Below are 27363 nucleotides of genomic sequence, written 5' to 3' on the forward strand. Positions count from 1 at the left end.
CTGAGTGTCATTGTTCTTATGGAAGTAATGCTGGGAACGGTCACATTAATAGCTTACCGTGTACCAGGCCTGGTGCCACGTGCTTCACCTGGATGGTTGCCTTTATCTGCTGTGAGGCAGGTAGTGCTATTATCCCCATTTTACAGATGGGGGAGTCAAGGCTTGGAGAGAGCAGGCTACTTCTCCAGTCACACAAGGGTGGAGGCAGGAATTGCCCCAGGGAGTGCAGCCCCAAGACCCACATTTTCAGTCTTGTGCTCTGCTGCAGGAAAGACATGATGAAGAACCAGAAGCCTGGTTCCAGATGCATCACTCCCCTGGGATGCAGGCAAGCTTACTCTCCCTCCTCTTTTATGAAAGCCCCTACAGACACTTCCTCGTCTAGCAAATGAAAGGGATCGGACACTTTAAAGAATCAATGAATGAATGAATGAGTCCTTCACTCAAATTGTCCTCTAATTAGCCACCCCTTTAAATCTGAGTGCTTGCCCAGCCCACCCTGCATGGCCCTAGTGTGCTCCCAGTGAGGCTGTACCTACTGCCCTGATCCAGAGTCTGCACTGTATTGCAAAAGGTCAGAACCTCAAGCCTTGGGCGCACCTCAAAGTACTGAGCACCTACTTTGTGCCAGCCTTTGGGGACACTTTACACCTGTCATCTCCTGAATCCCTCGACAACCCCTCAGAGTATGTCCGTGTACCCATTTTACAGAGGGGACGTGAGGGCGTGTGCAGAGGCTGAGGACAGTGAGAGGCTTAGGCCCTGGGACCCGGATGGCACCTGTGTTGACATATGGTTGGACAGATGGCTGAGATGGGACCCGGACAGCTTGTCTGCATCTGAGCTTCCAGCTCAGGGACAGCATTTCAGGATTGGGCCTCCTCGTGGGCTCAGACCCATTCCCGTGTGCCTTTCCCTTGCGAAATGTCTCTCCTGCCTTGGCAGATATTTCTCTCACTGTTTGCCCAACCAGTCCAAGGTCAGAGGGAGGCCCTGCCTGTGTGATGTGTGTAAGACCAAGGTCCAGAGTTGTCTGAAGTTCACTGGGCACATGGTCACACAAGAGCTACCATGTATGAGGTTGAGATGGGCTCCAGGGTGGCTGCATGTCACACACTGAAGCTCCCGGCTGGGTGTCATGGCAGGCCTCATCACTCAACTGTCACACGGTCCTGGGATGAACACAATGATATAGCATGGGGGGGGGGGTGGAGAGAGAGAGAAAGAGGTCAGGAAAACCTTCTTGGAAGAGGTGATATTGAGCTGGTCTTGAGTAAATAAGCCTTCACCAGACAGCAGGTTTGGAAACAGGGGAGAGACTCCAGCAGAGAGAAGGGCTGGAGAATGATGTTGAGCAAGCTGCAGTGTGTGGAAACCACAGAGACTTCATTCCAGACCAGGATAGGGTGTGTGAAGGAGAGTAGTGAGGATGAGGTGCCTGCACAACCATCTGGGACGGGGACCTTGAACAAGAAGCTGGTGTTACTCTGTTCTATTTCTTCCTGATTTTAGAATGGCTTGGTCATCCGCATCACACCCTGAGCCCTCCCTGGACCCCTCGCATCCCTCATTCTCACACGGGCACATGAGCAGACACCTCCACTCAACACTATAGGGGGCACTTGCACCCATGTGTACCTGCTCCTCCAGTGGCCCTTTCTCCAATTGACCTCGTCCATCCTGTCCAGTAAAAGGGCAGCTTAACAACAGAAACTGTATTATCTCACAGTTCTGGAAGTTGGAGTCTGAGACCCAGGTGTTAGGCTGGTTCCTCCTGAGGCCCCTCTCCTTGGCTGGGCTCACAGGTGGCCTCCTCTCTTTGTGCCCTCACATGGTCATCTCCTGGCATTCTAACCTCCTCTTCTGTCTCCCAGCCTCCCCAGGTCTTGTTCAATAGAGTCACCTCCATTTGAATTTCTGCTGCTATTGTCAAGCCTCGTCTTGTTCTTGAGAACCCACTTTCATTTCTCTCTCTGATCATATGGATACTCAGGACCACCCCTTGTGAACCCACTGCCACCAGAATGGCAGAGGACAATGCTAGGGCTGAGAAATCCTGTCCCCATCTCTTCTGCAGAGACCCAAGCCAGGAAAATGACCTTGGACTCCAAGAGGAAACACTTCACACCCCAATGAGCAGCATGCCCAGCCCACTCTTGCTTATTTAGCTCTTTTACCCAAAGGCCATTGTTTGGGGGCACCTACAGAGCCTCAGAAATGGAAGTCATACAAGGTACAAGTGCAAGCCCAGCAGACATGGACTCTGGCCACAGCCAGCTAATCAAGCAGATAAACATGAGGGTACAAACTGTGGTGAGGGCAATTCGTTCATCTGCAGATATTTATTGAATGCCCACTGCTTATCTGGAACCGTCCTGGCTATTGGAAATAAATGAAGAAAACCACAAAAATCCCTGCCCCAGTGGAGCGACATTCTTGCATGGAGAGACAATAAAATTTTAAAAAATAACAAGGAATAAAATAGAAAAGTAGAGAATATGACATATGCCCATTGGTGACAAGTGCTATGGCACGTGAGCTTGACTTGGCACCTTGTTTCTGCAAACAGAGCCCAAGGAGAGAAGGATGCTAAGTGGCACCCGCTGCCTTGACTAAGTGGTCCAAACCCTAACCCCCCGGGGTGATGGTGTAGGAGATGGGGCCCTTGGGAGGTGATTAGGTCATGAGGGTGGAGACTCCATCAATGGGATTCATGCCCTTATAAAAGACACTGCGGACAGCTCCCTGGCTCCTTCCCATGGCAGGGCACAACCAGAAGTCCATGACCAGAAAGGGCTCTCATCCCACCACGCTGGCTCTGATCTCGAACTTCCAGCCTCCGGAACGGTGAGAAATACATTTCTGCTGTCCAGGAGGTGCCTGTCTGCGGTGTCCCCAGACACCTTGGGGAGCTGTCACGGCCCGGGCGAAACAGAGGAGACGTGGGAATTAAGAGTAATGTGGTTTCCTGATTGGGATCCGGGAAGTGAAGAAGGACAGTAGGGAAAAAACTGTTAAAATACAAAAATACAAATGAGTCTGCACCATACTGACGTTCACGTCTTGGTTTTTGATAAATACGCCGTGGTGACAAAAGATGTTTGCGTCACAGGAACTCTCTGCACTATTTTTACTACTTTTCCGAGTATCTTGAGTTATTTCAAAACAAAAAGTTGTTTTCTTTAAAAAAAAAAATGTTAAGGAAAGAGAAGAGCAAAAGCAGAGGAGAGGATAGGAATGGGATTGGTTTGTGAAGGCAGAAGCCAGAGGCCAGTGAAGGGAGAAAGTGGGGTGCCCAGAGCGACAGCTGGGGAGACCCTCTACCCCAGGAGCCAGGGCCCCAGTGGGGGCTCTGAGGTGGTGGCATTGAAGCTGAGATCTGAAGGACAAGCCGGACTGAACCGGGCAAAGATTATGAGCAAAGACCCAGATCGGGGAGACTGTCTTGCTCGAGGAATTGAAAGAGGACACACGTGGCTGGAGCCCGGAGTCCTGCTCATCACGGTGTCCCTGTACAGGTGCTGGTGCAGGGAGTGACAGCAGTAATACTAGGTCGCACTCGGATGCCACCTGCTGCATGCGTGGCACTGCCCTGCATCCCCTGCGTGTATATCTCAATTCACAAAGCGTCAGAGAGGCCCCTCCTGCAAGGTACTGGGGCTGGTGAGCAAGTGCAATCGGTGCCCTTCTCCAGCCGCACCCGTGAACGGACTGTCTGTCACCTTTCCACAAGGAATGAGGTGGGAGGAAGGTGGCCCCAAGGTGGCCGTGTCCGGGAGATCCAGCATAAGTCCATACGCCACTCCTGATGGTAGTTTCCCATGAAGACATACAGAGCGCAGATAACGAAACATTTCCTACAGAGGTGCACGCTGCTGCTCACACGTATGTGCACACACACCCAGCCTGCTGGAGAGCAGTGGCTGCCCGGCAGCTAATCCAACTACAGCTTCCATTGTACTAAGATCTGAGCATTTGCTGCACATGCCTGGGAGTGAGGGGTCCCCCAGAGTCTTCCCTCTGAGCCCCTCCTTCTCCCTCAGCATCCCAGAGAGGCTGCCATGAGCCCGTGGATTTGATCAAGTCTCTGTTCTTTCACAAATATCAAGGTCCTTGGCCTGGGTGGGGGCAGGAGCAGGAAGGTGAATCTGGTGGGTGGGGGTGGGATGGGGTGAAGGAATACCAGAGGTGGGCTGAGATGTGGGACCTGAGCTGCTGCTCCTGGATGCTCCCGGATGCGCTGAGCGAGGTGCTCGCGAGCCAACACACGTGTCCCTTCATCCCTTGTGCGGTGGGAATGATTGTGACGATGCCCTTTCACCAGGCCGGGAGCAAATCGGGCAAAGGGAAGAAGCTTTGACCCTACAGCAGGGTTTACTCAAACGTAACTTGAGGAGCTTGTTAAAAATTCTTATTCAGGGTCCTACCCTAGGAACTGTAATGTTTGAGACGAGGTCTTTAACAGGCCCTGCTCAGATTCAGATGCACACACAGCTTTTGTGTCTCTGCTTCTCAGAGGTGCATGACAGCACAGGGCTATCCTACTAGGCCCAGGCCCCAGGCACTCCTGTGCCCCCCCATCTCCCCACCACCACCACCCTGGTGCAGCTGCCACCCACCTAGACTCAGAGCCTGAAGACCCTCGTCCTCCAGGGCCTGATGCGCCTGGACGCTCTTTGCTTTTAGGTATTTTTCCAGCTAATTCTTTCAGGGCAGCAGCCAGGTAACAAATACATAAAACCCAGGTGCATCTTGGAGCTCATGGCCACTCTGACAGCTCAGAGAGTGCTTCCTCGGGTCTCTGCTCAGAGGTCCCTGCCCGGGGAGCCGTCCTGACTCCCCCAACCTGGCCCTGGGATCCCAGTTCCCCATGCCTTCCTCTTATGTTTTCCGCGCCAGAGTTAACTTCTCTCTACGTGTCTGTGTCTCTCAAGGACCATGAAGTCCCTAAGGGCCCGAAGTGGTCTCTACTCCCCAGTGCCTGGCACGGGGCTTTGCCCAAAGTGGACTCTCATCAGGTGCATGAACTAGGAGATGGCCAGCTGGCTCCAGAGGACTCTTGCCTCTGCAAGTCCTCAGGTCACTGCCTGAGACTTCTCTATTCCTTGGGTGGGACCCCCACCACACACCCTGCAGGTGGGGTTGCTGATAACCTATAGGACACCCAACTAAGAACTCCAGGTGATAAATCACTTTTTAGGAGAAGTACGCCCAGGCCTGGTGAGGCACTTTTGCTCGCTGACTCGGGCAGCTCTATGTGTAGGGAGCAAGGATGAGCGAGAAGGGTGTCCCCACTGGCCAGAAGCCAACAGTCTCACTGCAGAGATTGGGGAAGTGACAGTCACCGGACAGCGGGGGAAGCAGAGTGGGGACACATCTGGGCTAGTCAGAGGAGGGGCGGTTCTGCCAGGAAGGACCCCGGGAGGCCTCCTGTCACATGATGTGCAGCCCAAAGTGTAACAAAGGTGTTGACTCACCGATGATTGCATCAAACTGAAGCCTGAGACAGAACGTTCTGGGAGGTTTCCTTGTTTGTAAAGGAATTTGAAAGCCTTCCTTCTCCTGGTACAAGCGGGGGGGGGGGGGGGGGGGGGGGGGCGGCGTGGGATCTGCAGGGACAGCTCAGCTCTGGGGAGTGCCCTTCAGACCCCTGCGGTCTGGCATCTCAGCTGCAGCTCCGGTGTCACTGTGGCAGGGAGCGTGGACCGCAGAGATGGACATCATGGGTGTCCATGATGTGGAGAAGGGACACCCCCACCCCATGTGGAAGAGGGGCAGGGGGACGGCCCCAGGTCCTGGCTGTGCTGGGGAGCAGAGGCATCATTCACTGGGAGGCGGGAAGACTGCAGGGAGCAGGGAACAGTGGGGGGGGGGGGGGTTCAATTTAGGGTTGGATCCTTTGAGAGAAGAGAGAGGTCACTAAGGAGAGATGCCAAAAGGAGGCACTGGGGTCCACATTCTGCTCACCAGAAATCTCTGAAACTTGGAAAGAGCCACATGACCCCGGGTGAGACATGGGAGCTGATGGATGAGATGGAAGCGTGGCAGGTGGACACCACCCTGCGGGGGGAGTGGCAAGGAGGCCGGGGGAGACCCGAGGCCTGGGAGAGCCTCTGAGGTGGGAGAGCCCACCGAGGGGACACAGGAGGGAGCAGGGGCTGCAAGGGCCTCCCCTCACCCACACCCATGTTTACAAAGAGCTCCGCAGCCAGTGGCCACTTCATGTCCCTTGACCCTGACCTCAGAAACCCGTCACAGCCGGGCCATAAGCCCCCTGGTGTTTTCTGCACCAATAGTCCCCGCTCAAGCCGAGATGGCACAGGAATCGCAAGGCCACGGGCTCCCTGACGAGGCTCACAGAAACCCCAGAGGTGGAGAAGCGCTAAGGAGGAGATGTTAACCTGAGAGAGGGGGACAGGGGACCCCTTGCTTGGACTCATGATCTTTACAAAAACATCTTGTTTGTTACTATGATGGTTGCAAGTGCACCATGTTTGTCCTAAATATCCACCCTGATAGTGGCAAGAAATCTACCAAGTTCTGGGTCAGTTTCCTATATTTATTTTTTTTAAGATATTTATTTATTTATTTATTTATTTATTTATTTATTTATTTATGAATGAGAGACAGAGAGAGAGAGGCAGAGACACAGGCAGAGGGAGAAGCAGGCTCCATGCAGGGAGCCTGACGCAGGACTCGATCCCAGGACTCCAGGATCATGCCCTGGGCCGAAGGCAGGTGCTAAACCACTGAGCCACCCGGGCTGCCCATAAAAGCCCTCAGTGGCCAGGCTGTCAGGACCCGTCTCACTTCTGAGGGCTTTCTCTGCATCTTTGCTTAATATATTTCTATCATTTTGCCCGTTGTCAGGGGTCCTCGAGATTCATTGTTTGACCCTGTGAAATAAGAATCGAGCTCTCCCGTATCCGGGCCACGTGCTTTGTATGAAGTTGACCTGCTTTCTTATATAATATTTAGGTTTCCCTGTTTGTTTTCTTCCCTGATCCTAAGAGCTCAGTGGGCAGAGGATGTGGCTCGGGGTTAAGCTATTGCTGTATAATAAATCACTCCAACAAAAGTCCTCAGCTTAGAACAATAAACGTTTACAACCTCACCGTTTCTAGGGGTCAGGAATCCGGGAAGGCTGCTGTCTTCATAAAAGCAGATGGACAGGCTGAATGAGTAAGGGAATGAGTAAGGAGGTACCCCAGCCCCATCTGATGCAGGGGAAGAGTCTGTGGCTTAGGGTACGTAAGGGTGTCAGGGTAAGTCGGGGACCGGGCTGCTCTGACCCCAAGTCCCTGCTCACCAGGAATTCTCAGATGCCACCTGTAACGGGAAATGAAAGCAGATGATGGCAAGCTGCTTCCTCCTCAAAGGGACCAGGCCGCGTCAACAGATGAGCAAGCAGAGGCGGGAAGTGTCCCTGTCCTGCCAAGTCCTCCCGCAGGGGCACCCGAGGGCACAGCCAGGGCGGTGCTGAGGGTTACTGGCCAGCGCACCTCCCATCTGCAGCAGCGTCTCCCCGGCCACACGAAACCAGGGGTTGGGCTGTTGCCTCCTTTCTGCCTCCTAAGAATTCTTTAAGGAGCAATGATTGACAGAAAGATGCTCAGAGAGGTGAGGTAATGAGGCCAACATCACCCCACTGGCCGCTGGTGGCAGAGCCGCGACGAGGAAGGGGCCCTTCCCATGACCGCACCTCCCCAGCCTCCAGGAAGAAGCTCTCTGGGAGGAACTGGTGTTTGTCCCTCCCAGCCTCACCTGCCTCACCTGTTCTCTGGAGGTGGGACACCCCCCCTACTTGGTGTCCTGCCATCCACCCCCCACCCCCCGACGAGCCCCTAAAGTACATACACTCTCCCATTTGCAATAGCAGCCCCAGTGGGGATGCAACTCTTTTCCTAAGACTTTCTATAGCCTTCCTGTGCCAAGTTGGCATTCAGGAGTCACGGGTAACTACGGGAAGGCAGGGACGCCCGAGTGGCTCAGCAGTTGAGCGTCTGCCTTCGGCTCAGGGCCTGATGCCCAGTTCTGGGATCGAGTCCCACATCAGGCTCCTTGCAGGGAGTCCGCTTCTCCTTCTGCCTATGTCTCTGCCTCTCTCTCTGTTCCCTCATGAATAAATAAATAAATAAAATATTTTTAAAAACAGGAAGGCAATAACTATGGAAAATGGTAAACAGATCACAATGGTCAAGCTTGCAAGACCCAAGTCAACCCAGTCCCGACGGATTCCATATGTGGCTGCGGACAGTAAGAGTGACTGACCCACAGGCGGAGCACCTGCCAGCCCTAGGTCCAGGGATGATCACTCTAGGTCTGACTCTTGCCTCTTCCCCTCTGAGGCAAGTGCAACAGCCACACCCAGACAGACCCCAAAGGGCAGTGCCGCTTCCAGCCTCGGCCTGTCTCTGTCTCTGCACTGAGCCTTAGCAGTAGGTTCCTGGAGACCATGGCCCTGACCCCTCCCCCCCCCAAAGCCAAGTTGAACCTTCCAGCTCTCCCTTGGGCTGTTCACCTGCGTGCATTTCCAGTCCAAGAAACACGCCATCTGCAGTCACAGGTAGAGCTGTCAACAGACAGGGACAGGGTTCCCATTCAGCTCCCATTCCACAAAAAGGAGGCAGCCTTCCCAACACAGAGCTATAGACAGGCAACACCTTATAAAATTAATGATCCCAACAGCTGTAGAAGAATTATACTCCTAAGGGGCGCGATGGGATTGGGGCGGGGGGGTTCAGTCAGTTAAGCATCTGACTCTTGGCTTTGGCTCAGGCCATGATCTCTAGGTTGTGGGATCGAGCCCCATATTGGGTTCCAAGCTCAGTGCAGAGTCTGCTTCAGACTCTTTCTCTCTCTTCCTCCCCCTCTAACCCTACTCACTCTCACTCTCAAATAAATAAATTAATCTTAAAAAATAATTATACTCCCAAGATACGCGTTTTCTGTCATATGTTCAAGGATGGAAATCCTTTTCCTTTTCTCTCTCTCTCTCTCTCTCTCTCTTTTTTTTTTTTTTTTTTTTTTTTTTTTTTTTTTTTTTTTTTTTGAGCATGGGAAGGTAGAAAGAGCCTGAACGTGGCATTGGAGCAGCAGCTCCACCACTTAACAGCTAAGGGCCCCTGGGCAAGTCATAAGGTTAGATGTTAGCATTTTTCCTCTGCCCCCAAACCCACCACTCTGGAGGCTGGCACAGACCAAGCCTTGGTGACAACAACATAAGATGGAAAGGGGACAGAGATCTTTTTCAACATAATGATGTACCATATAAAGAGGTGCTAAGTCCCAAGATTGGTGGGCACTGGCCATCTAGTAGACATTCTGTCTCCAGACAATGCAGCACCCACCCGGCCCCACCCAGAGGGCAGCCCAATGACACTGAATGAATGAATGAATGAATGATGATCTCAGGTCTCAAGGAGAAGCAGAGTACTTCCAGGACTAAGAGGCCATGAGGGCAAGAAAGAGAAGGAGAGAGAGAGAAGATTCCAGTGGGGAAGGGCTCCCCCGCAATTCATTGGATGGAGTAAAAGGAGGAGGAAGAGAAGGGGTCAGAGGAGGAGGAGGAGGAGGAGGAGGAGGAGGAGGAGGAGGAGGAGGAGGAAGAGGACCCAGCAATCAGACCCCAGGAATGGCAGAGCAACAAGACAGAAGGAGCCTGGGATCCCAACAAAGGGGAGCCTCCATATCAGCCCACACCCACACCTAAATTTCCATGAGCGAGGAATAAACATAGCCTTGTTTTAGCCACTATTTCCTTGGGATTCTGTGTAATTTTTTTAAGATTGTATTTATTTATTTGACAGAGAGAGAGACAGAGAGCACAAGCGGGGGAGTGACAGAGGGAGGAGAAGCAGACACCCCGCTGAGCAGGGAGCCCGATGCAGGGCTCCATCCTAGGACCCTGGGCTGAAGGCAGATGCTTAACCACCTAACTGAGCCACCCAGGAGTCCCTGGGATTCTGTGTAATTTTAAAATATGTATTCGATTCTGAAAATACTTGGAACCTAAAAGGGCATTAAGTCACCATTGTAGGGAGGATGGGACCAGAATCCTCCTTAGTTACCCCAGTGCTTCCTGGACAGCATGTACTGGGTAAGTGCCCTAGGACACAGCACCACATGGCCCTGTCCTCAGCGAGCTTACGCTCCGTGTTATGTCACTTACCCTTCGTACCACCCTGGCAGGAAGGTGTCTGTGTCCGCATTGTAGAGATCAGGAGGTTAAGCCTGAGGGATTCCCAGTTGCTTGAGGCCACCAGCTGGCAAGGGTCCATCGAGGACTCGGGTCCACCGCATGCCAGAGCCACACCCTTATCGGTAATCCAGTGGTTTCCAAACTGTACTCCATGGCACCCTCTAGTCTGTCAGAGGTTGTCATGGATGGAGGGTTGTGACATGAGGGGACAAGGGGAAGGTGTTCTCAGGAGCCCAAGAAAGACCTGGCATGCAAGAGAGATCGGAGGAGACCTCGAGGTCACCACAGCTCTTAGCGGGAATCAAGAGTAGAAGGGCCCTGGGGTGAAGAGGAGGCCACCCAGGATGGATGGTGCCAGAGACCAGAGGCCCCCGACTGACACCCCCAACCTGGGAATGAGGGAGGGGTGCTTCAACATACAAATCAATCTACAGGCAAATAGAGCGTTGCATTTTTAAAATATATCTGAGGGGAGGAGGGCAGGGGGTGGGGGTGACTGGGTGACGGGCACTGAGGGGGGCACTTGATGGGATGAGCACTGGGTGTTATTCTAGATGTTGGCAAATTGAACACCAGTGAAAAATAAATTTATATAAAAATATACATATATCTGAGTTTGTGTATGAAGATTCGCATCAAAGAAAGTGATTTTTAAAAGAAATCACAACAAAGCGTCAGCTGGGGGGTGAGATTCGGGCAAGTACTTTCCAATGTCCTTCTGTATATTTTCTGGGTTTTCACATGTTCCTTAATGAATATTTCATAAACAAAAGATACAAATGAAAAGGGAAACTTGTTTTGGGGGTTTTCCTTTTTTTAAGAAACAAATGAAGGGCTGTCCTGGTAACTGGATTATTCCACTAGATCTAATGAATTCATGTTACCAGAAATGATCGCCCATTCCAGCCTAAAAACAGAACACTTGGGCGTCCCTGCCAACATTTCCCAAGCAAGGGGAGGAGTTCTTCGCACGGATAAATAGGTGTCAGCACCCGTGAAAATCCAGCACTCCGGGCAGGCGGTGGCTTTGGAATCCACTGAGTACGTCCAGCTGTAGAGGCAGGTAATCCAAGAGGCAGTGGGTGCGTCCTGGGGGCAGAGGAACCCATCTTTCTAGGGTGGTTCTAGGCCCTGGCCTGGAGCCTGGGAGGCAGGAGGGAGCCAGGCGGAGGTGTGCCAGGGTGCAGGGGACAGTTCTGGGGCTGGCCCCGGAGGCCATGCCCTCTGAAGACAAGTCTTCCCCTCTGGGTCTGAGTTTTCACACCTGCAAAGGGGTGGACATACCACGAGGGCTTCTTTGGCTGTTCCTGCCTCCAACACCTGTGGATTCTGACTTTAGCCGCTGGGTGCCCCCATACGCAGGACCCTCCGGACCGCAACACACCCGAGGTGCCTCCCCTTGTCTGGCACCTGGCACAGCTCTCACTCCGTGGTGCAGACGGAATGTTGCAGGGGGTCCCTCCAGGCAGAGCACATGGGGTCTCCAAGGGGGCCTGGCGGGTGGCTCCTCTCCCCTCGCCCCTCCAGGGGCCTTGGCCAGGGAGACAGGCCGGCAGTGTCTGTCCAGCAACTGCTCAGAAACAGAGCCAGCCTGCCAACTTGCCCAAACAGAGTTCTTTTTCTCCAGAAATAATTCAAGGCTGGGGGGGGGGGGGGGGGTGCAGGTGGTGGGCAGGATGTTTAACTCGTCCAAAGAAATGGTTGCATTAGCCCAAGAGTAAACAGAGTTGAGGCAATTGAACTACTGCTGCCCCTCGGCTGATCTGAAGGTGTCTCTAGTGGCTTCTTGATGGAAATCAGTTCAACTCTGTCCCTTGCCCTCTCCCCTTCCCCTACTTCCCCTCTCACACCTTCCCTCCCCTCCCCACCTCTGCAGCTCTGCTTTTCTCCTCTGAACTCTGGGCCTGAGTGGGCAGAGGCTGAGGTAAGTAAATAATCATGTTGGCTGCAGTCCCTGGCTCTGACGGCTCCTGCCACAGCTCCGTCCCCTCTCCCTGTGGAATCGCAGCTCCGGCGTGGCTGGGAGTTTCAGGGAAGGGGTGCCCTGTGGGAGGAGATAGGCCTCTGGAACCCTGTTAGGAGCCTGACACCTTCATGGTTTCTTGCCCGTGAGCTGCTCAGCATGTTGTACTGAGATGGGGATTGAGGCTCAGAGAGGTTCAGCGCCTTGCCTGTCACCACGCAGCAAGGGCAAGCAGCCACAATGAAATCCTAGTCCAGGTCTGCGCAGCCCCGAGGCCCACACTGCGTTCCCCCCACTGGGTAGCCAGGAGCCAGGCCAAGCGGTGTCCTGCCCCTGCTCCTCCCGCCACTGGCTGTGTGACTGCGGGTGAGCCCCTTCATCTCTCGGTGCCTAGTTTGTCGCCAGCGGGGAAAATGACAACAATTATCTCCAGTGTGATGTGGTCTTGGATGTTGGGTGCCCGGGAGAGTGCCTTCCCCTGGAAAGTCGCAAAGCTAACAGAGGCAGAGACTGGAGCACAGGCCACACTGGGAGGGAGGGGGTGGCAGTGGGAGGCGCTCGGGGCACCATCGGGCCCCCCAACACTTAAAGGAGCTTTGCCTTCCAGAGCAGAGGACAGAGGGCATGTCACCCCTCTTGGCTCTGGGGCTCCTGGTGGCTGGGCTCTGTCCCACTGTCCACTGCCTCCCGGAGGGCATGCATGACCCGGAGAACGTCGCCCAGGAGGATCTACCCAATGAGACGTCTGAGAACAGCCTCCGATTAGCCTCCAGCAACACCGACTTCACCCTCAGCCTCTACAAGGAGTTGGCTTCGAAGAGCCCCGACAAGAATGTCATCTTCTCCCCGATGAGCATCTCCATCGCCTTGGCCTTCTTATCCCTGGGGGCCCAAGGCACCACCCTGACGGAGATCCTCGAAGGCCTCAAGTTCAACCTCACGGAGATCCCCGACAGGGAGATCCACCGGGGCTTCCAACACCTGCTGCGGGCCCTCCACCAGCCCAGCAGCGAGCTACAGCTGAGCGTGGGCAATGCCATGTTTGTGTGGGAGCAGCTGAAGCTGCTGGAGACGTTCGTGGAAGATGCCAGGGCGCTGTACGCCTCGGAGGCCTTCTCCACCAACTTCCAGGACTCTGCTGCCGCCGAGAAGCTCATCAACGACTATGTGAAGAATAGGACGCAGGGGAAAATTGTGGATTTGGTCAAGGACCTTGACCTACACACGGCAGTGGTCCTGGTGAATTACATCTTCCTTAAAGGTGGGTCCCTGGCTTGGGGTTTGGAGGGAAACAGGGTTTCATTTTATTTTATTTTATTTTATTTTATTTTATTTATTTTTATTTTATTTTATTTTATTTTATTTATTTTATTTTATTTTTTTATTTATTTTATTTCATTTTATTTTATTTTTTTATAAATTTATTTTTATTGGTGTTCAATTTGCCATCATATAGAATAACACCTAGGAAATAGGGTTTTAGTTCTGAGCCTTTGGGACCATTTCTGGCCTGTGTAGCAAACCATGGGATTAGGGAAACTGCCACAGAGCAGGTGCCCTTGGTCTGGGGAGCGGGCAGGAGAGGAGGCACCATGTTCCCGGGTCGCCCCCTGCCTGTACACATTGAGTTCTTTTTTTTTTTTTAATAAATTTATTTTTTATTGGTGTTCAATTTGCCAACATATAGAATAACACCCAGTGCTAGTGCTCATCCCGTCAAGTGCCCCCTCAGTGCCTGTCACCCGGTCACCCCCACCCACCTCCCCTTCCACCACCCCTAGTTCGTTTCCCAGAGTTAGGAGTCACATTGACTTCTTGTAGGGTTTTCCAAGTGATGCTTCGCCTCTGTAGGGAGTAACTGCAAAGTTGCCCGGCAACCCTTTGTCTGAGTCAGAGCAGCACTTTTTACTCCAACTCAAACGTGCCTGGCTCCCAGAAGGAAGGAGCTGTCCCTTCAAATTGCTCCAGGGTGGGCAGGAACTTCAGCTTCCTCCCTGCAGAGACACCTTTGGGGACGGTCAGGAAGCCCTTTGCCTGTGCCTACCGGGGCCATTCTGACCTGGGCTCCGTCCTGATCAGGGACTCTGGTCTGGGAGGTCCCAGCAAGGCTGGGGGCCATCTGCACGGGGACACAGCATTCAAGGAGCCCGGCCATCCCAGGGCTCTGCAACCAGGCTCCCCTGTAATCTTGAGGGTGGTGCCGGCAAAGGTCACCATCCGGGAAAGTGTCTTTGAGGGGGCACCATCCAAGACAAGACCCCTTCCCAGGCTCTGGCTGGCCCAAAGCCCGATCCCTTGGATAGGAACGCAACACTAACCTCCTCAGCACGTGCGTTCCTAAGAGGAGGAGAGCAAACAGGAAGAGTCAGCCCGTGGAGCCGCAGTCCTAGTGGGAACAAAAAAACAAAGAAGCATCATGGAGTCAGGGGGTGGCGAGGTGCCTGAGAGATAGGAGCTGCATGGAGACACACAAACCTACACTAGAGGTTCTGGCTGAGGTCTGGGGCCTGTGTTTCTGGCTGCAGGTGAAGACACGGAACCAGATTTCTCTGTAAAACTAATCCAGACCCGATATGCTGTTTGCCTCTTGTGTCTCCTGATTTTCCCCTCCTACCACTGTGCCTGTCCTAGGATTTTCTCCTCCAAATTCTCCTCCCCAGGGACACATCAACCCAGCCGGGCCTTCCCCTCCTCTCCTGCCTCGAATGGTGGGACACAGGCAGGGGGTTTGGGGTGGGTGGCTGCACCTTTCCCAGCAAGTCCCCAGGCTCTGGTTCCCCCAGGAGCTCCCACTCACCCCAATGAGGGCTCCAGTCTTCCTGCGCCTCTGTTCTCCGTGGACCTCCCTCCAGCCTGCACGACAAGGCGTACGTGGGCATGCAATCGATTACTAACGTTGTCTCCTTTAGGGGGTCAGGGATTCCGCATTCCTCGCCCTGCTGCAGCCACCCACAGTGCTCCCAGGCTCCTCCCCCATCTCTCCCAGACCCACCTCTCTCCTGCATCCACTATTCCCAGATTCCTGTCGCTCTCTCACGTATCACAGCTAACCCAGTCTTTGTCTCATAGCCGTGTCCCGACCAGATCTGGGGGGCTCACCCCCACCCCCGGCAGCCACCCACTGGCCAATGCATTCCTGCAAACCAAGGGCAGGGCCAGTGGCGTGGCCGGTGCTCTGCTGAGTGTCTCCATCATTCAGGGGACCCCAGGCGGAGAAGGGGTGGAGGCAGGGCAGCCCTTGTGTTCACAGACTCCTCTGACCTCCAGCCAAGTGGAAGACACCCTTTGACCCCCGAGATACTTTCAAGTCCAAGTTCCAAGTGAGCAAGAGCAGGTCGGTGAAAGTGCCCATGATGAACCTTGAGGACGTGTGGGTGCCTTACTTCCGGGACGATGCGCTGTCCTGCACAGTAGTGGAGCTCCAGTACACCAGCAACGACAGTGCACTCTTCGTCCTCCCCGACGAGGGCAGAATGGAGGCAGTGGAGGCCATGCTGCTCCCAGAGACGCTGAGGAGGTGGACACACTCCCTGCAGATGAGGTGATGACCCCAGGGTGCGGCCGGGTCGGCTTCCTCCTCAGCCACTCCCACCCCCTCCCCGGACTCCCCATGCCCCCCAGCACCCAGGGCCTCCCTGATGGCCGAGGCCGGGGCTGCAGTGCTGGGGGAAGCCACCCTGGCACAGGTGGAGCTTGGGTTTACCCTGCCCTTTGCTGCCCCGGGGGGCTTTGGGCCTGAAGGTATCTCCTCTATGAGACACGAGGACCTGGGACGGGACAGGGGCAGAGGCTGCCTCTGACTGCAAAATGCTCAGGTCCCGGGGAAACCTCAACAGCCAGCATGCTTGTCTCAACCTCTCGGAGGCAAAGGGGACAGATGCGCCTGCCATCAGGTGAAGGCCAAAGCAAGACAGGCTCTAAGCAGCTCTGCTCAGAGGTTCATGCGCCGGCTCTTACATTCATTCATTTATCCTTTCACCCATTTTGGCACAGGTCACATAGGTTAATGGGGAGCCTAGTAGGTGCCAGGCACTGATTTAGACCCCAAGGGTAGGTCAGCAAGTAAAACACAAATCTCCTGCCCTCGTGGAGTCTTCTTTGTACTCAGGAAATGAGAAAGTAAATAAATATGACAAACAGGGAAATGATTTAGTATGTCGGACGTTAGGAAATGCGGATGAGGCGGTGGATGATAGAGCAGGGTAAAGTGATTAGGAAAACTGGACCGACAAGGAGGTAGTTGGTGATTTTATTTTATTTTTTTAAGATTTATTTATTTATTTATGATAGACATAGAAAGAGAGAGAGAGGCAGAGACACAGGAGGAGGGAGAAGCAGGCTCCATGCCAGGAGCCTGACGCGGGACTTGATCCCGGGACTCCAGGATCGCGCCCTGGGCCAAAGGCTGGCGCCAAACCGCTGAACCACCCAGGGATACCCTAGTTGGTGATTTTAAATAGGATTGCCATTAGGTGACATCTGAGCATCAATATGGTAGAGGTGAGGGGTTGAGGCCTGTGGGTATGTTGGGGAAAAGCATTCCTGGCAGAGGGAACAACCAGTGCAAAGCCTCTATGCAAAGCCTGGAGGGTTAGTGAGACAAAAGAGGCTAGAGCAGGGTGAGAGTCAGAAGTCAGGGGGCTCCACGGGATGGCACAGATTGAGGAGGGCCATGCAGACCTTTGGAGAAATCTTGACTCTTCCTCCTCTAAGTGAAGTGTGGAGTCGTCACTAGGTCTTGGGCCAAAGGGTGAATGATCAGAGTATTGTTTTAAATACACCCCAGGAGGCTGAGTGGAGAATAGAGCACAGAGGACAGACATGGAAGCAGGAAGCCAGCTAGGAGCCCTGTGCAGCGATCCAGGCAAGACGTGTGAGGAGTCGTCAAGTTTCAGATGAACCTGAGGGTAGAGATAGGCTAGGACATGGCATCCAGAAGACTGATGTCAAGGGGAACAAGCAAGGCACCTGGAGTTCTGGCCCGGTCCTTGAGGGTGGAGACACTACCCAGGGGCAGTTCTGGGCTCTGTCCCTGTGATGGGGACATAAGGAGACAACTGTGGGTCAGATCCCAGGAAGCCCCAGCACACAGGGACCCGGCTCTCCCATCCCTGTTCTCCACCCGCAATGCGTCCTTCCTTTAACAGCAGGTAGCTTCCACCTGGCAGGGGCTTGGTGACTATCTATAATCAGGTAGACTCGCCATCACACACCTTTGATTTACAAAGCACAGAGGAAATACGCCTCTGCGTGTTCCTAGCCCACGGTGGGTGCTCAATCAATATTTGTTAAGTGAATGGATGGATGGGAGAGTGAATGAATGTGGAGAGAAAGAGATATCTCCCCTGCTCATGGGACTCGAGGTTTATTGGGAGACACAGCCTCCGCGTAGCTGGCAGCTGTAAAACCAGTGACAAGAGTCTGAGGGATATAAACAGAGGGAGACGGAAGCTGGCAGGTGGTCGCTGATAGCTGCCCCTGCTTGTGCTCCAAGAACGCACCAGCAGCTCTGCTCAGGAGCAGGAGAAGCCCCTGCCCTCAAGGAGCTCACCAGACACCAAGAAGGGGACCTTTAATTGCTTGTTTCAGGATTCCCCGAGACCCTTTGAATGCGATCCCTCCGTGTCCAGCCCCTGCTTGGACACTAGGCCTTCCCTCCGCTCTGTGGAGCAGCCCCTCTTTCTTCTCGAGCCTTCCTGCAGGTTCATCTATGTGCCTCCTGTTCTGCTCTTCACCCAGCTAGCTCCTTCCCCTCCCTCTGGACTCAGGCTTGATGGAAGCCTTCCTGGTGCCTGTGGAGCACGCAGTGGAATCCCCATCAGAGACAGGGTGTTTCTTGCTGCACTGCAGGCTTGCAGGGGAGGAGCAGGGCAGGTACTGGCACCGCCACGACCCCCGTACTGGCACACGTAGGCACTTGCCCATGTGAATGGATAATTCACATTATCCGCAGGATTAAGAGTAAGCACAGGAGGTCAAGAAACTGGGGAAAGGAGTACTTACTTCCAGCAAGAAGGGGATGGTTAGAAAGGAAACCAAGGAAGGCCATGCTGTGAGGTGGGAGAAAGTGAGCAGTGAGTCGAGCAGGTGTTCAAAGTCATGTTTCTCATTTCCTAGGAGGATAGACAACCTCTACCTGCCAAAGTTTTCCATCTCCAGCAGCTATAATCTGGAAGATGTCCTTCCCCAGCTGGGGGTGAGAGAAGTCTTCACCAACCAGGCCGACCTGTCGAGAGTCACAGGGCACAAGAACCTGGCAGTTTCCCAGGTGAGCGTTTCAACTTTGGATAATTCATCCTCTGTATCCAAGCCTGAATGGTAAAGGGGAGGCAGACATTTGGGGAACCTTGAGTTTGCATGAATAACTGCATTGCTCAGTACCCTGTCCCCCTCGTGGTTCTGCCCCAAGCCCAGGAGAGCTGAGTGGCAAGCATGTTGGAGGCTGGTCCGCCCCCCTCCCCTGCAATATCCTGTGACACAGAAACTACTCGTGGGGAAGAGCCTGTGCTGGAATCAGGGATGGACCCCACCCCATGCTCTATCTTTTATTGTCTACAGCAGCAAATAATTAAAGTGCTGGACCCCCTCGGTTTTTCTATAAAATGGGGGTGATAGTTCTTGGCCAGTGTGCAGTGCCCGGCAGAGTAGGGGAGAGGCACCAAGTAGTGACAGCCGTCGGGCAGTAGTGATGGGTGTGAGAGGAGCATACAGGGCTCCTTGCACTGCGCGCCCAGAAACAAGGTCCTCGGAGTGAAGCAGTTGTCTGAGCAGCCCTCCGCTCTCCTCTGCACCCCACCTTCCAAAGGGCACGGTAATGGCAATGATGGGGGGCGTGCAGAGGGGCCTATGTGGTCCTCAGATGTGAAGCCGCATCTTTGCACAGCAGCCTGGGCCCCGAGGACATTTCGGATGGGGCAGGAGTAGAGCTGAGGGCAGTGGGGCCCTTTGGACCTGTGGGGCACCTGCAGCAGCTGCTTCGAGGTGGAGAAGCTGCCAGAAAGTCGCTGGCAGGACAATCGTCTGGGTTGCCCCGGCCCCTCCCCCTGCAATAGCGAGTGTTTGGTGGGGGGACAGCACAGTGTCTGGACTCATCAGAGAGGCCTCCAGATCAGGGTGCCCCTCCTCTCCATCTCCGTGATCCTGGGCAGATGTCTCGGAGCCTCAGAGTCTCGGTTTGTACCTCTGTGTGTGGGAACCACGCAGGACCCCTGACAGGGTGGCCAGGACGAACGAAGCGATCGGTGACAGGCCGGGGTGGAGGCTGCATGAATGTCAGTCACCTTGGGGCTCCCAGGCGGGCTGCTCACCCCTCGCCCACCGGATCTTCCCGCAGATAGTCCACAAGACCCTGCTCGATGTGACCGAGTTGGGCACAGAAGCCGCTGCCGCCACGGGAAGTAAATTTGTTTTTTTTTCCGCAAAGATCGGCCCACTGGTCACTGTTCGTTTCAACAGACCCTTTCTGTTCTGCATACACCACAAAGATACGGAGAACATCCTCTTCTGGGGCAAGGTCACCAACCCCAATCAAGCCTAGGCCTCCCCCCGCAGAGGTGGGGCCCCTTTCAGAGGTCTGTGGGTGCAGCCTGGCCTCTCTGCACTGAGGAGCCACGTGCCAGGATCTGCCCTGCTCATCCTTTAGAAGGTGCCAGTGACCACCTGGTGGCTTCCAGGGAGCCTGTGGGCTTTTTGATCTGAGGCCCTGAGGTCTCCAGACAGCAATAAACTATCTTTCTTGGACTGGACACTTCCTTTGTACCTCTCTGCCCCAATCTGCCTGACTGCACACCCCATAGCTGCCTGTGCCCGGAACCTAAACTCTGGAACCTCCCGCTGGGCTCAGTCTCAGCCAGGCTCTGGGCACCTCTGCCTTGGGTTGCTGTGCCCTGGCCAGAACCAGGCTTGGTGCTTGTGGCCAAGCCCACCTGGCCCTCGGGCCTAAGAGGGGAGGGGAGCCTGCTGCCTGATTCCGTCTTCTGTGGGCTCCTTGTCCCCGGGTCCAGTCTCGCCCTTTCTTTCCCCTCGCCTGGGCCCAGGATGTGTCCACGCGCTGACCCCCAACCCTGACCACACCTGGCACAGCCCCTGGACCCCTCGCTCCCGGGCCTTCTCTCTTCCAGGATCCCTCAGCAAAACTGGGGAGAGTAGCTACTTTGTGGGTTCCTGGTCAGAGCTCCTCACCTGCCTCCCGAGTTCTGAGTCCTCCCCAACAGATGAAGCCCTTAGCAGCCAGAATGGAGGGCGAGAGAAAATGAGCAATGCACGGACAGCTGCAGTTAAAGCCAGCTACACAGTCGTTACTCTGCTGGTGTTATCAGGAACTGTGTGATCCCTACGGCTGACGACCGACAGCTAAAGAGTGGAGATCTTTCTGCCGGGCAATCTGCCAGGACCACTACCATTTAGTCCTTGTGACAACCCTATGGGATAGATACTCTTCTGAGTCCCATTTTATAGATGAGGACGCTGAGGAGCAGAAAGGCTCAGTAGTTTTCAGCTAGGAATCATCACCAGCAGAGTGTGATCCCAACCTGCTCAATGTCACAGGACGTCTCTAAACCAAGCTTCTGCCCTTAAAGATGCTCATGGTGATGACTCTCATGGGCTTTGAATCTGATGGGCAAGACTGATGATAAAACTAGGCTCTGGAAGCTGAGAGCGGGGCACCAAGCTCATCTTTCTACAGGGAGATAAAGAGCTCTGATGTGCATATGTATAGTCAGAGATGCCTGTGGGTCATGTGAGAAGAGATGTCTGCAGCTATCTGTAGCTCGAGAATTTGGGGTGGAGAGACGGATGGCATGGTCATTGCGTGTTGGTGGTTAAGCGAGACCATAAGAGGAGACAGGTACCTTAGTGTACATGGTGCTGAGACCCCAGAGGCACCCTTACCCAAACACCAACACATAAGGGGACAAGCAGACCACAAGGAGATTGCAAAAGAGCAGGAGAAGACACAGGAGGAAAAGTGTGGCCTTGTGAAGACCCAAGGAAGAAGATGTTGCAGCAGCAAGGGATGGTCGGCATGGAATGGGGCTGAGGAGTCCCGGAGGAGAAGGGTGAAGAGTATCCTCTGGAAGAGTCTGACACTGGTCCAGGGGGACCTTGGCAGGAACAATCCCAGGGGAGGGTGAGAGCAGGGACCAGCCATGGGGGGTGGGCAGATGAGCCGCCAGCTAGGGGAGCTATGATGTCAACACCCCTCCATAGCTGTTTGACATCGAAAGGCAGGAAAGAGGGGAGCTTGAGAGTCACATAGAATTAAGGGAGCGGGGCGGGGGGGGGGGACACGTGATGGGATGAGCACTGGGTGTTATGCTATATGTTGGCAAATTGAACTCCAACAAAAAATAAATTAATTAAAAATAAATTTTAAAAAAAGAATTAAGGGAGGATTTTCTTTCCATTTTCTTTTGTGATGAGAGACTTAAGTATGTTTACATAGTAAAAGTCAGCCAAAGAGCTTGAAGATAGAAAATAAAAGAAGTTAATGCTCAGCGGGAAGTCTCCTTAAGGATTCTCTCCCTCGGGGTGCACCTGGGTGGCTCAGTGTTTGAGCATCTGCCTTCAGCTCAGATCATGATCCCGGGGTCCTGGGATCGAGTCCTGCATCAGCTCCCCGCAGGGAGCTTCTCCCTCTGCCTATTTCTCTGCCTCTCCCTGTGTGTCTCTCACGAATAAATACAATCTTAAAAAAAAAAAAAAAGGATTCTCTCCCTGCACCCCTTCCCCTGCTCACGCTCTCTCTCTTTCTCTTCTTCTCAAATAAATAAACAATTTTTTTTTAAGTGACTTTACACAGACTCAGTTTCCAAAGCTAAAATCACTCACTACTGGCCTAGCTGGTAAATTCCAACCGTGTTTTCTATCACCCTAAAGCCACTGGGAACTCATCACAGCCCACGAAACCCCGTAAGTACTTCCCCCAACTTCCCCCTTTGAGGCATTACTGAGATGCTGTCCAGGTGGTGTTCTTGCTTGCTCAGCAAGTTTATGAAACCCAGATTTGTGTGATCCAGGGAGTTCCCTGGGGATCTCTGTGGAGGAACTTCAACCTTAGGAAAACTCAGGATTCCCAGCAGAGCAGGGAGGTGCCAGCTGAGGTGCAGAGGGCACAGGAGTCTGGATCCCAGGGCTCTAAGCCCTGCTGAGGTCCTAAGTGCTAAGTGACCCAGAGGGGGTGGCCTTGTGCTCTCTGAACCTCCATGACCTGTGGGTGAAGCTCCGTGAAAACATGGGGGCTGGAAATCTGCCTCGGTACTGAGACCTCCTGGCTATGGTACACTCAATTCCTTGGAGCAAATACTTACTTTGCACAACTCCACACTTCTGTGCCCCCTCCACGGCTAGGAGGCAGTAGGAGGAATTAAAGGGAGAGAAAGGCGACAGCAGATGGAGCAGGGGAGAGATGTGTGAATATAAAAAGGGACACTTTGAGGCCGACTTAGGGAATGTCATTGATTGGATCGAGTGGAAGGAGGTAACACTCTGGCTGCCATATGGGAGGCTTGGGAACCTGGAAGACATCATCTGGTAAGACGAGTAACGTAGAGCAGTGCTTCGTGAGGTAGGCCATAGAGACCAGAGATGCCTGACCATCACCCACGAAGGAAAGCGCAGAGAGCAGCGGCTGATGTGGTCACATTCATACATGGGAATAGGGTGCAGCCCCACAGAGGAATGAAGTGCTGCCCCACGCCACGGCATGGGCGAACGTTGAACACACTATGCTCCGTGAAAGAAGCCAGACACCAAAGGTCACGTACTCCATAATTCCATTTATATAAAACGCCTAGCCTAGGCAAGTCCACAGATACAGCGAGCACTTTAGTGGTCGCCAGGTGCTGCGGAGGGGGAAGCATGCAGAGTGCTGCTTAGTGGGGCTGGGGTCTCTGTTGGGGGTGCCTGACACCGCCTGAACCTAGATGGAAGTGACGGCTGCGCAGCATCGTGCATGTACGCACCCCCGCCGAACTGTACGCCTTTAGATGTTCGATTGGGTGCATCTCACCTCACTAGACAGACAGGGAGGCTTGCAGACACAGGAACTCAACGCCTTGCCAGATCCCAGTTGTAAGAAACCAACGGTAAAATGAAATGATGTGTAGGATTTGCTCCACACAACCCGAGGGAGAAAAGAGAGTGGAAGGTATGGGAAAATGGTGCTGACCTCATATTAATAATAATTGAAGCTGCTGGAGGTATGTGAGGTTCATTACACCATAATTCTTTCATAACAAAGATTTGGAACAAAAAAAAAGTCTTATTCCCCAGTATTCAATGCATCCTCAGCACATAGTGGGTACTGCATAGTGGGTGGATGGATGGATGGATGGATGGATGGACAGGTGAGTGGATGGATGGATGGATGGATGGACAGATAGATGTATGAATGCAATGAGTCTCATGCCACACCCCTGCTGTATCCTCCCCTGAGTGAACAAGAGAAACCCCTGAAGACCCTGTGAAGTCAACAACAAGGAACCTCATGGGTATTTATGTCCAGGCAGTGGATGAACACAGTAAAAGTAAAGTAATAATGAATTTGGGAGAAAATCAAGTCAGGCTCACACCCACTAACCCGTATAAACCGTGTCTCTGCACTCAGCACGCAGGCCACCTTAGTACCATCCCTGCCACCAGGCCACCTCAGGAAGGACAAGGCATTTCAGTCGCAAAAGTCTTACAAATATGCTTTCTGCTGAGTACACATTAACTTTTCTGTTTGTGCTCCGTTACAACGGAGAGTTCTTTTGGCTCTCCTGAAGAACTGGTCATTACAATATAGGCAAAGTGCAAAAGGAGTCACAGCATTTGAGGCCGACTTAGGGAATGTCATTGGTTGGATCGATGACAATTGATCGGATCAATTGAAGTTGTATAAGCCAAGCTTCGTGCAAGCAAGAACTATGACTCTGGCATCCGCGCTCCTGTGCCTGGCACAGGAGCGCCTGGCGGGAAGCAGGCGTCCTCAGGTGGAAGAATGAGGCCAGGAAAGGGTGTTGCTCCAGTTAGGTCAGTCCTTTACCGATTTTAAAGGCTGTCCCTACGCATCGCTAGATTGGATCTTCATGACCTCATCTCGAGCGGTGAGGAGGGTGAGGGAGGAATGACACTCGGGAGGGCGTGCAGCGCTGGAATCGAGACTCCCCCCACCCACCGCAGGACACCAGCGCCAACCACAAAGCATCACACCTGCTCTGTTGCTCCTTCTTCCCTGTGCGTGGGATTCCACATAACCTTGAATTTAGGAGTGGGTTGTTTTCCTCATTATTGGGTGTGCTAAGAGTGGACATTGGGCCAAGGGAGCGTCAGTACAGCCTGTGTTAACCCCAGAGGCCCAAGCTGTCACCGTCCTCCCACAGGGACAGACTTCTGTGTCCCAGGCCATGCAGACCTGCCGGATCTCCTCCAGCTCCTTGGAGAGCACTCGACTGTAGCTGAGTGCGGGGCTGTGGGTGCGGCTGGAGCCCTGCCGCCTCCCCCCACCCCCGCTTGGTGAGCCTGCCACAGCTTGTCTCATTGTGACACATGCACGCAGGCACCCCACGCTCCGAGAGCTACGCATGTAGGCAGCTGTCTGGAGTGGCGTTGGCTTGCCCTGCCTCCACAACCTCCGACACGCGCTTTCTCCCCTTTCAACCTCTGCTGAAACTCCTTGCCTCACTCTCTCCTGACCCATGTTCCAGTCTTAGCTCAGAAACCACCTCTTCCAGGAAGCCCTCCAGGAACTCCCCGCCTTCTGTGCCTCCCGTAGGCTCCCCATTCACCCTGCATAGGCCGCCTCTGACGGAGCTGTGATCAGCCTCTCCGCATGCCCATCTTAGGCAATCACTAGCAAGCCTCTTCCAGGTAATCCCTCATGTCCCGGCTGCCAAATATTTATTGAATGAGGGAGTGAATGAACATGTTTCTCTCTGAGTCTCATTTTTTTTTTTCCTGTCTGTCCAACGCTCAGATTGGATCATGGTGTCCTGGCAGCTCAATAGCTCTTTGGTTTGGAGGACTTGGCCACTCCACGCACACCGCTTCAGGTGAATTCTGTGTGTCTGTCCCAGTGGACCTGAGCCCCGGAGGGAGCAGCTGCGTTGTTTGCACCATTGTGCATCCCTCGCACGTGGCTCAAATCCTGCACAGAACCCCCACAAAAACCTGCACATGGGTGTGAATAGCAGTTTCATTCATAATTGCTAGAACCTGGAAGCACCAAGACATCCTTCAAGAAATGAAGGGAGAGATAACCCGGGGTTCATCCAGACAATGGAGTATTACTTGGCCCGTGTTTGTGCAGTGAGTGAATGAATGAACACATGAATGGATGTTCAATATAATAACGGAATGAAAGTTTTACAAACTTTTCAACAAAACCAGGATAGTCACCAAAGCAGATGAGCGGGCAAATGGACAAATGAGGACTCCTCTGTTCTCTGCTGGTAAATGATAAGGAACAACCCTTTACAGATGAAGTTTTCCCAGGGGCTGTTTCTGTTGCTTCTCCCTTTTCCAGAGAGAACTCAAGGACTGCCTGCAGACATGGAAAATCAGAGGCAGGACAGGGCGGTGTGATGAGGATCAGTTCCATCATAATTAACCCAAACCCAGGGGTCCCCCGTGAGATTGCTACAGGGGGAGTGAGGGATGGTCTGGTTTTGGAGTGGAGTCCCAAAGGATGGTGCTTGGTTTTGTGGGGCTAAGTGCTGAAACCCTAGAAGGGTTTTTTTTTTTTTAAAGAGAGACAGAAAAATAAATAAATAAAAAATAAAGAGAGACAGAGAACACGCGAGCAGTGAGGGTGGGGCAGAGAGAGCGAGGGAGAGAATCCCAAGCAGTCTCCATGTTCAACAAGGAGGCTGATGTGGGGCTTGATCCCCCGACCCTGAGATCATGACCTGAGCTGAAATCAAGAGTTGGACGCTTAACCAACTGAGCCACCCGGGTGCCCCTAGAATGGAATTTCCAAGGGTAGCCCATAAACCATTTGCGCTTTCAACAAATATCAATTGACAGTCCGCTCTGTGCTGAGTACTAGGAATTGAGCAGCGAATACACAGACAGAATGATGCCCTCATAGAGCTTACCTTTCGGTAGGAAAGCTAGATAAATATTTCATATCATTCCAGATGAGCATAAGAAAGATAAAGCAGGACTTAGGGTGGTGAGGGCAGAGGTAGGGCCTCTCTAAGAAGGTGACCTTTGAGCAGAGAACTGAGTGAAGTGAAGGAGTGTACAGAGTAAGTGCTGCAGAAAGGCGGTTCACTGTTCTAGGTAGCAAGTGCAAAGGTCCTGAGGCAGGATTGAGCTCTTAAGTTCTAGAGTAACAAGAAGGCCAGAGTGGTGAGAGCAGAGGGAGAGAGGAGAAGGATGGTCAGAGGGGAGGTCAGAATATTGCCAAGGCCCAAATCACGTAGGGCTTCCTAAGAGGTGGTGAGAAGTGTAGAATTTCTCCTCAGGGTGATGGCGACCATTGGCAATCTTGAACTAGAAGTGAATAAATCTGATTTGCCTTTCTTTTGAAGATTTATTTTATTTATCTGAGAGACAGAGAGAGAGAGAGTAGGGGGAGGGGCAGAGGCAGAGGGTCTCAAGCAGACTTCCTGCTGATGGTGGAGGCCGATGCGGGGCTCGATCTCGTGACCTGAGATCATGACCTGAGCGGAAACCGAGAGTCAGACGCTTAACCCACTGAGCCACCCGGGAGTCCCAAATCTGATTTACCTTTTGAAAAGTATCACAGCGACTTGACGGGATGAGCACTGGGTGTTATTCTGTATGTTGGCAAATTGAACACCAATAAAAAATAAATTTATTATTAAAAAAATTTAAAAAATATATAAAAAATAAAAGTATCACAGCGGATCCCTCAGTGGAGCAAAGAGTTAGCTCACACCGTTACTGAAATAGATTCTAGTCTTCACTGAGATCTCCGTCAGAATCCTGCGAAGGGAGGCAGGTCTCCTGGGGTAACAGCATCTGCTGCTATCGGGGGCCCACCCCGAGCCGGGTCCTGGGCTAGGGCAGTATGGCGCAGGATCACTCGAATTCCTATAACCCTGCGACGAGGGGATTCTTAGCACCACCCCAGAGAGGGTAAGCAGAAGCCCCAAGAGGTAAAGTGACTTGGCCAAGGTCTCTGGGCTCGCACATAGCAGCAGAGCCTGAGCCAAGGCCGGGCTGCCAGGGTGTCTCCCTGCACCATGAG

General features: G+C 53.2%; 1 protein-coding gene across 3 annotated transcripts; it reads left to right on the top strand.

The window, feature by feature from the left end:
* The first annotated feature begins 11154 nt into the window (after positions 1-11154).
* Positions 11155-19909, top strand: LOC112907338 (alpha-1-antichymotrypsin-like). 3 transcript variants are annotated; one of them, XM_025982560.2, is made up of 6 exons: positions 11156-11264; positions 12078-12125; positions 12772-13425; positions 15432-15705; positions 18282-18432; positions 19498-19909. In XM_025982560.2, exons 3-6 carry the CDS (start codon positions 12789-12791, stop codon positions 19699-19701), a joined length of 1266 nt encoding a protein of 421 aa, XP_025838345.2. In that variant the 5' UTR covers positions 11156-11264; positions 12078-12125; positions 12772-12788; the 3' UTR covers positions 19702-19909. The 3 variants fall into 3 exon arrangements, with proteins under 3 accessions (XP_025838346.2, XP_025838345.2, XP_072618336.1); XM_072762235.1 differs by having other exon boundaries at positions 11206-11260; XM_025982561.2 differs by lacking the exon at positions 12078-12125 and having other exon boundaries at positions 11155-11264.
* The last annotated feature ends 7454 nt before the right edge of the window (positions 19910-27363 follow it).

This window comes from Vulpes vulpes, chromosome 6 (genome assembly GCF_048418805.1).
Source record: "Vulpes vulpes isolate BD-2025 chromosome 6, VulVul3, whole genome shotgun sequence".
NCBI lineage: Eukaryota > Metazoa > Chordata > Mammalia > Carnivora > Canidae > Vulpes > Vulpes vulpes.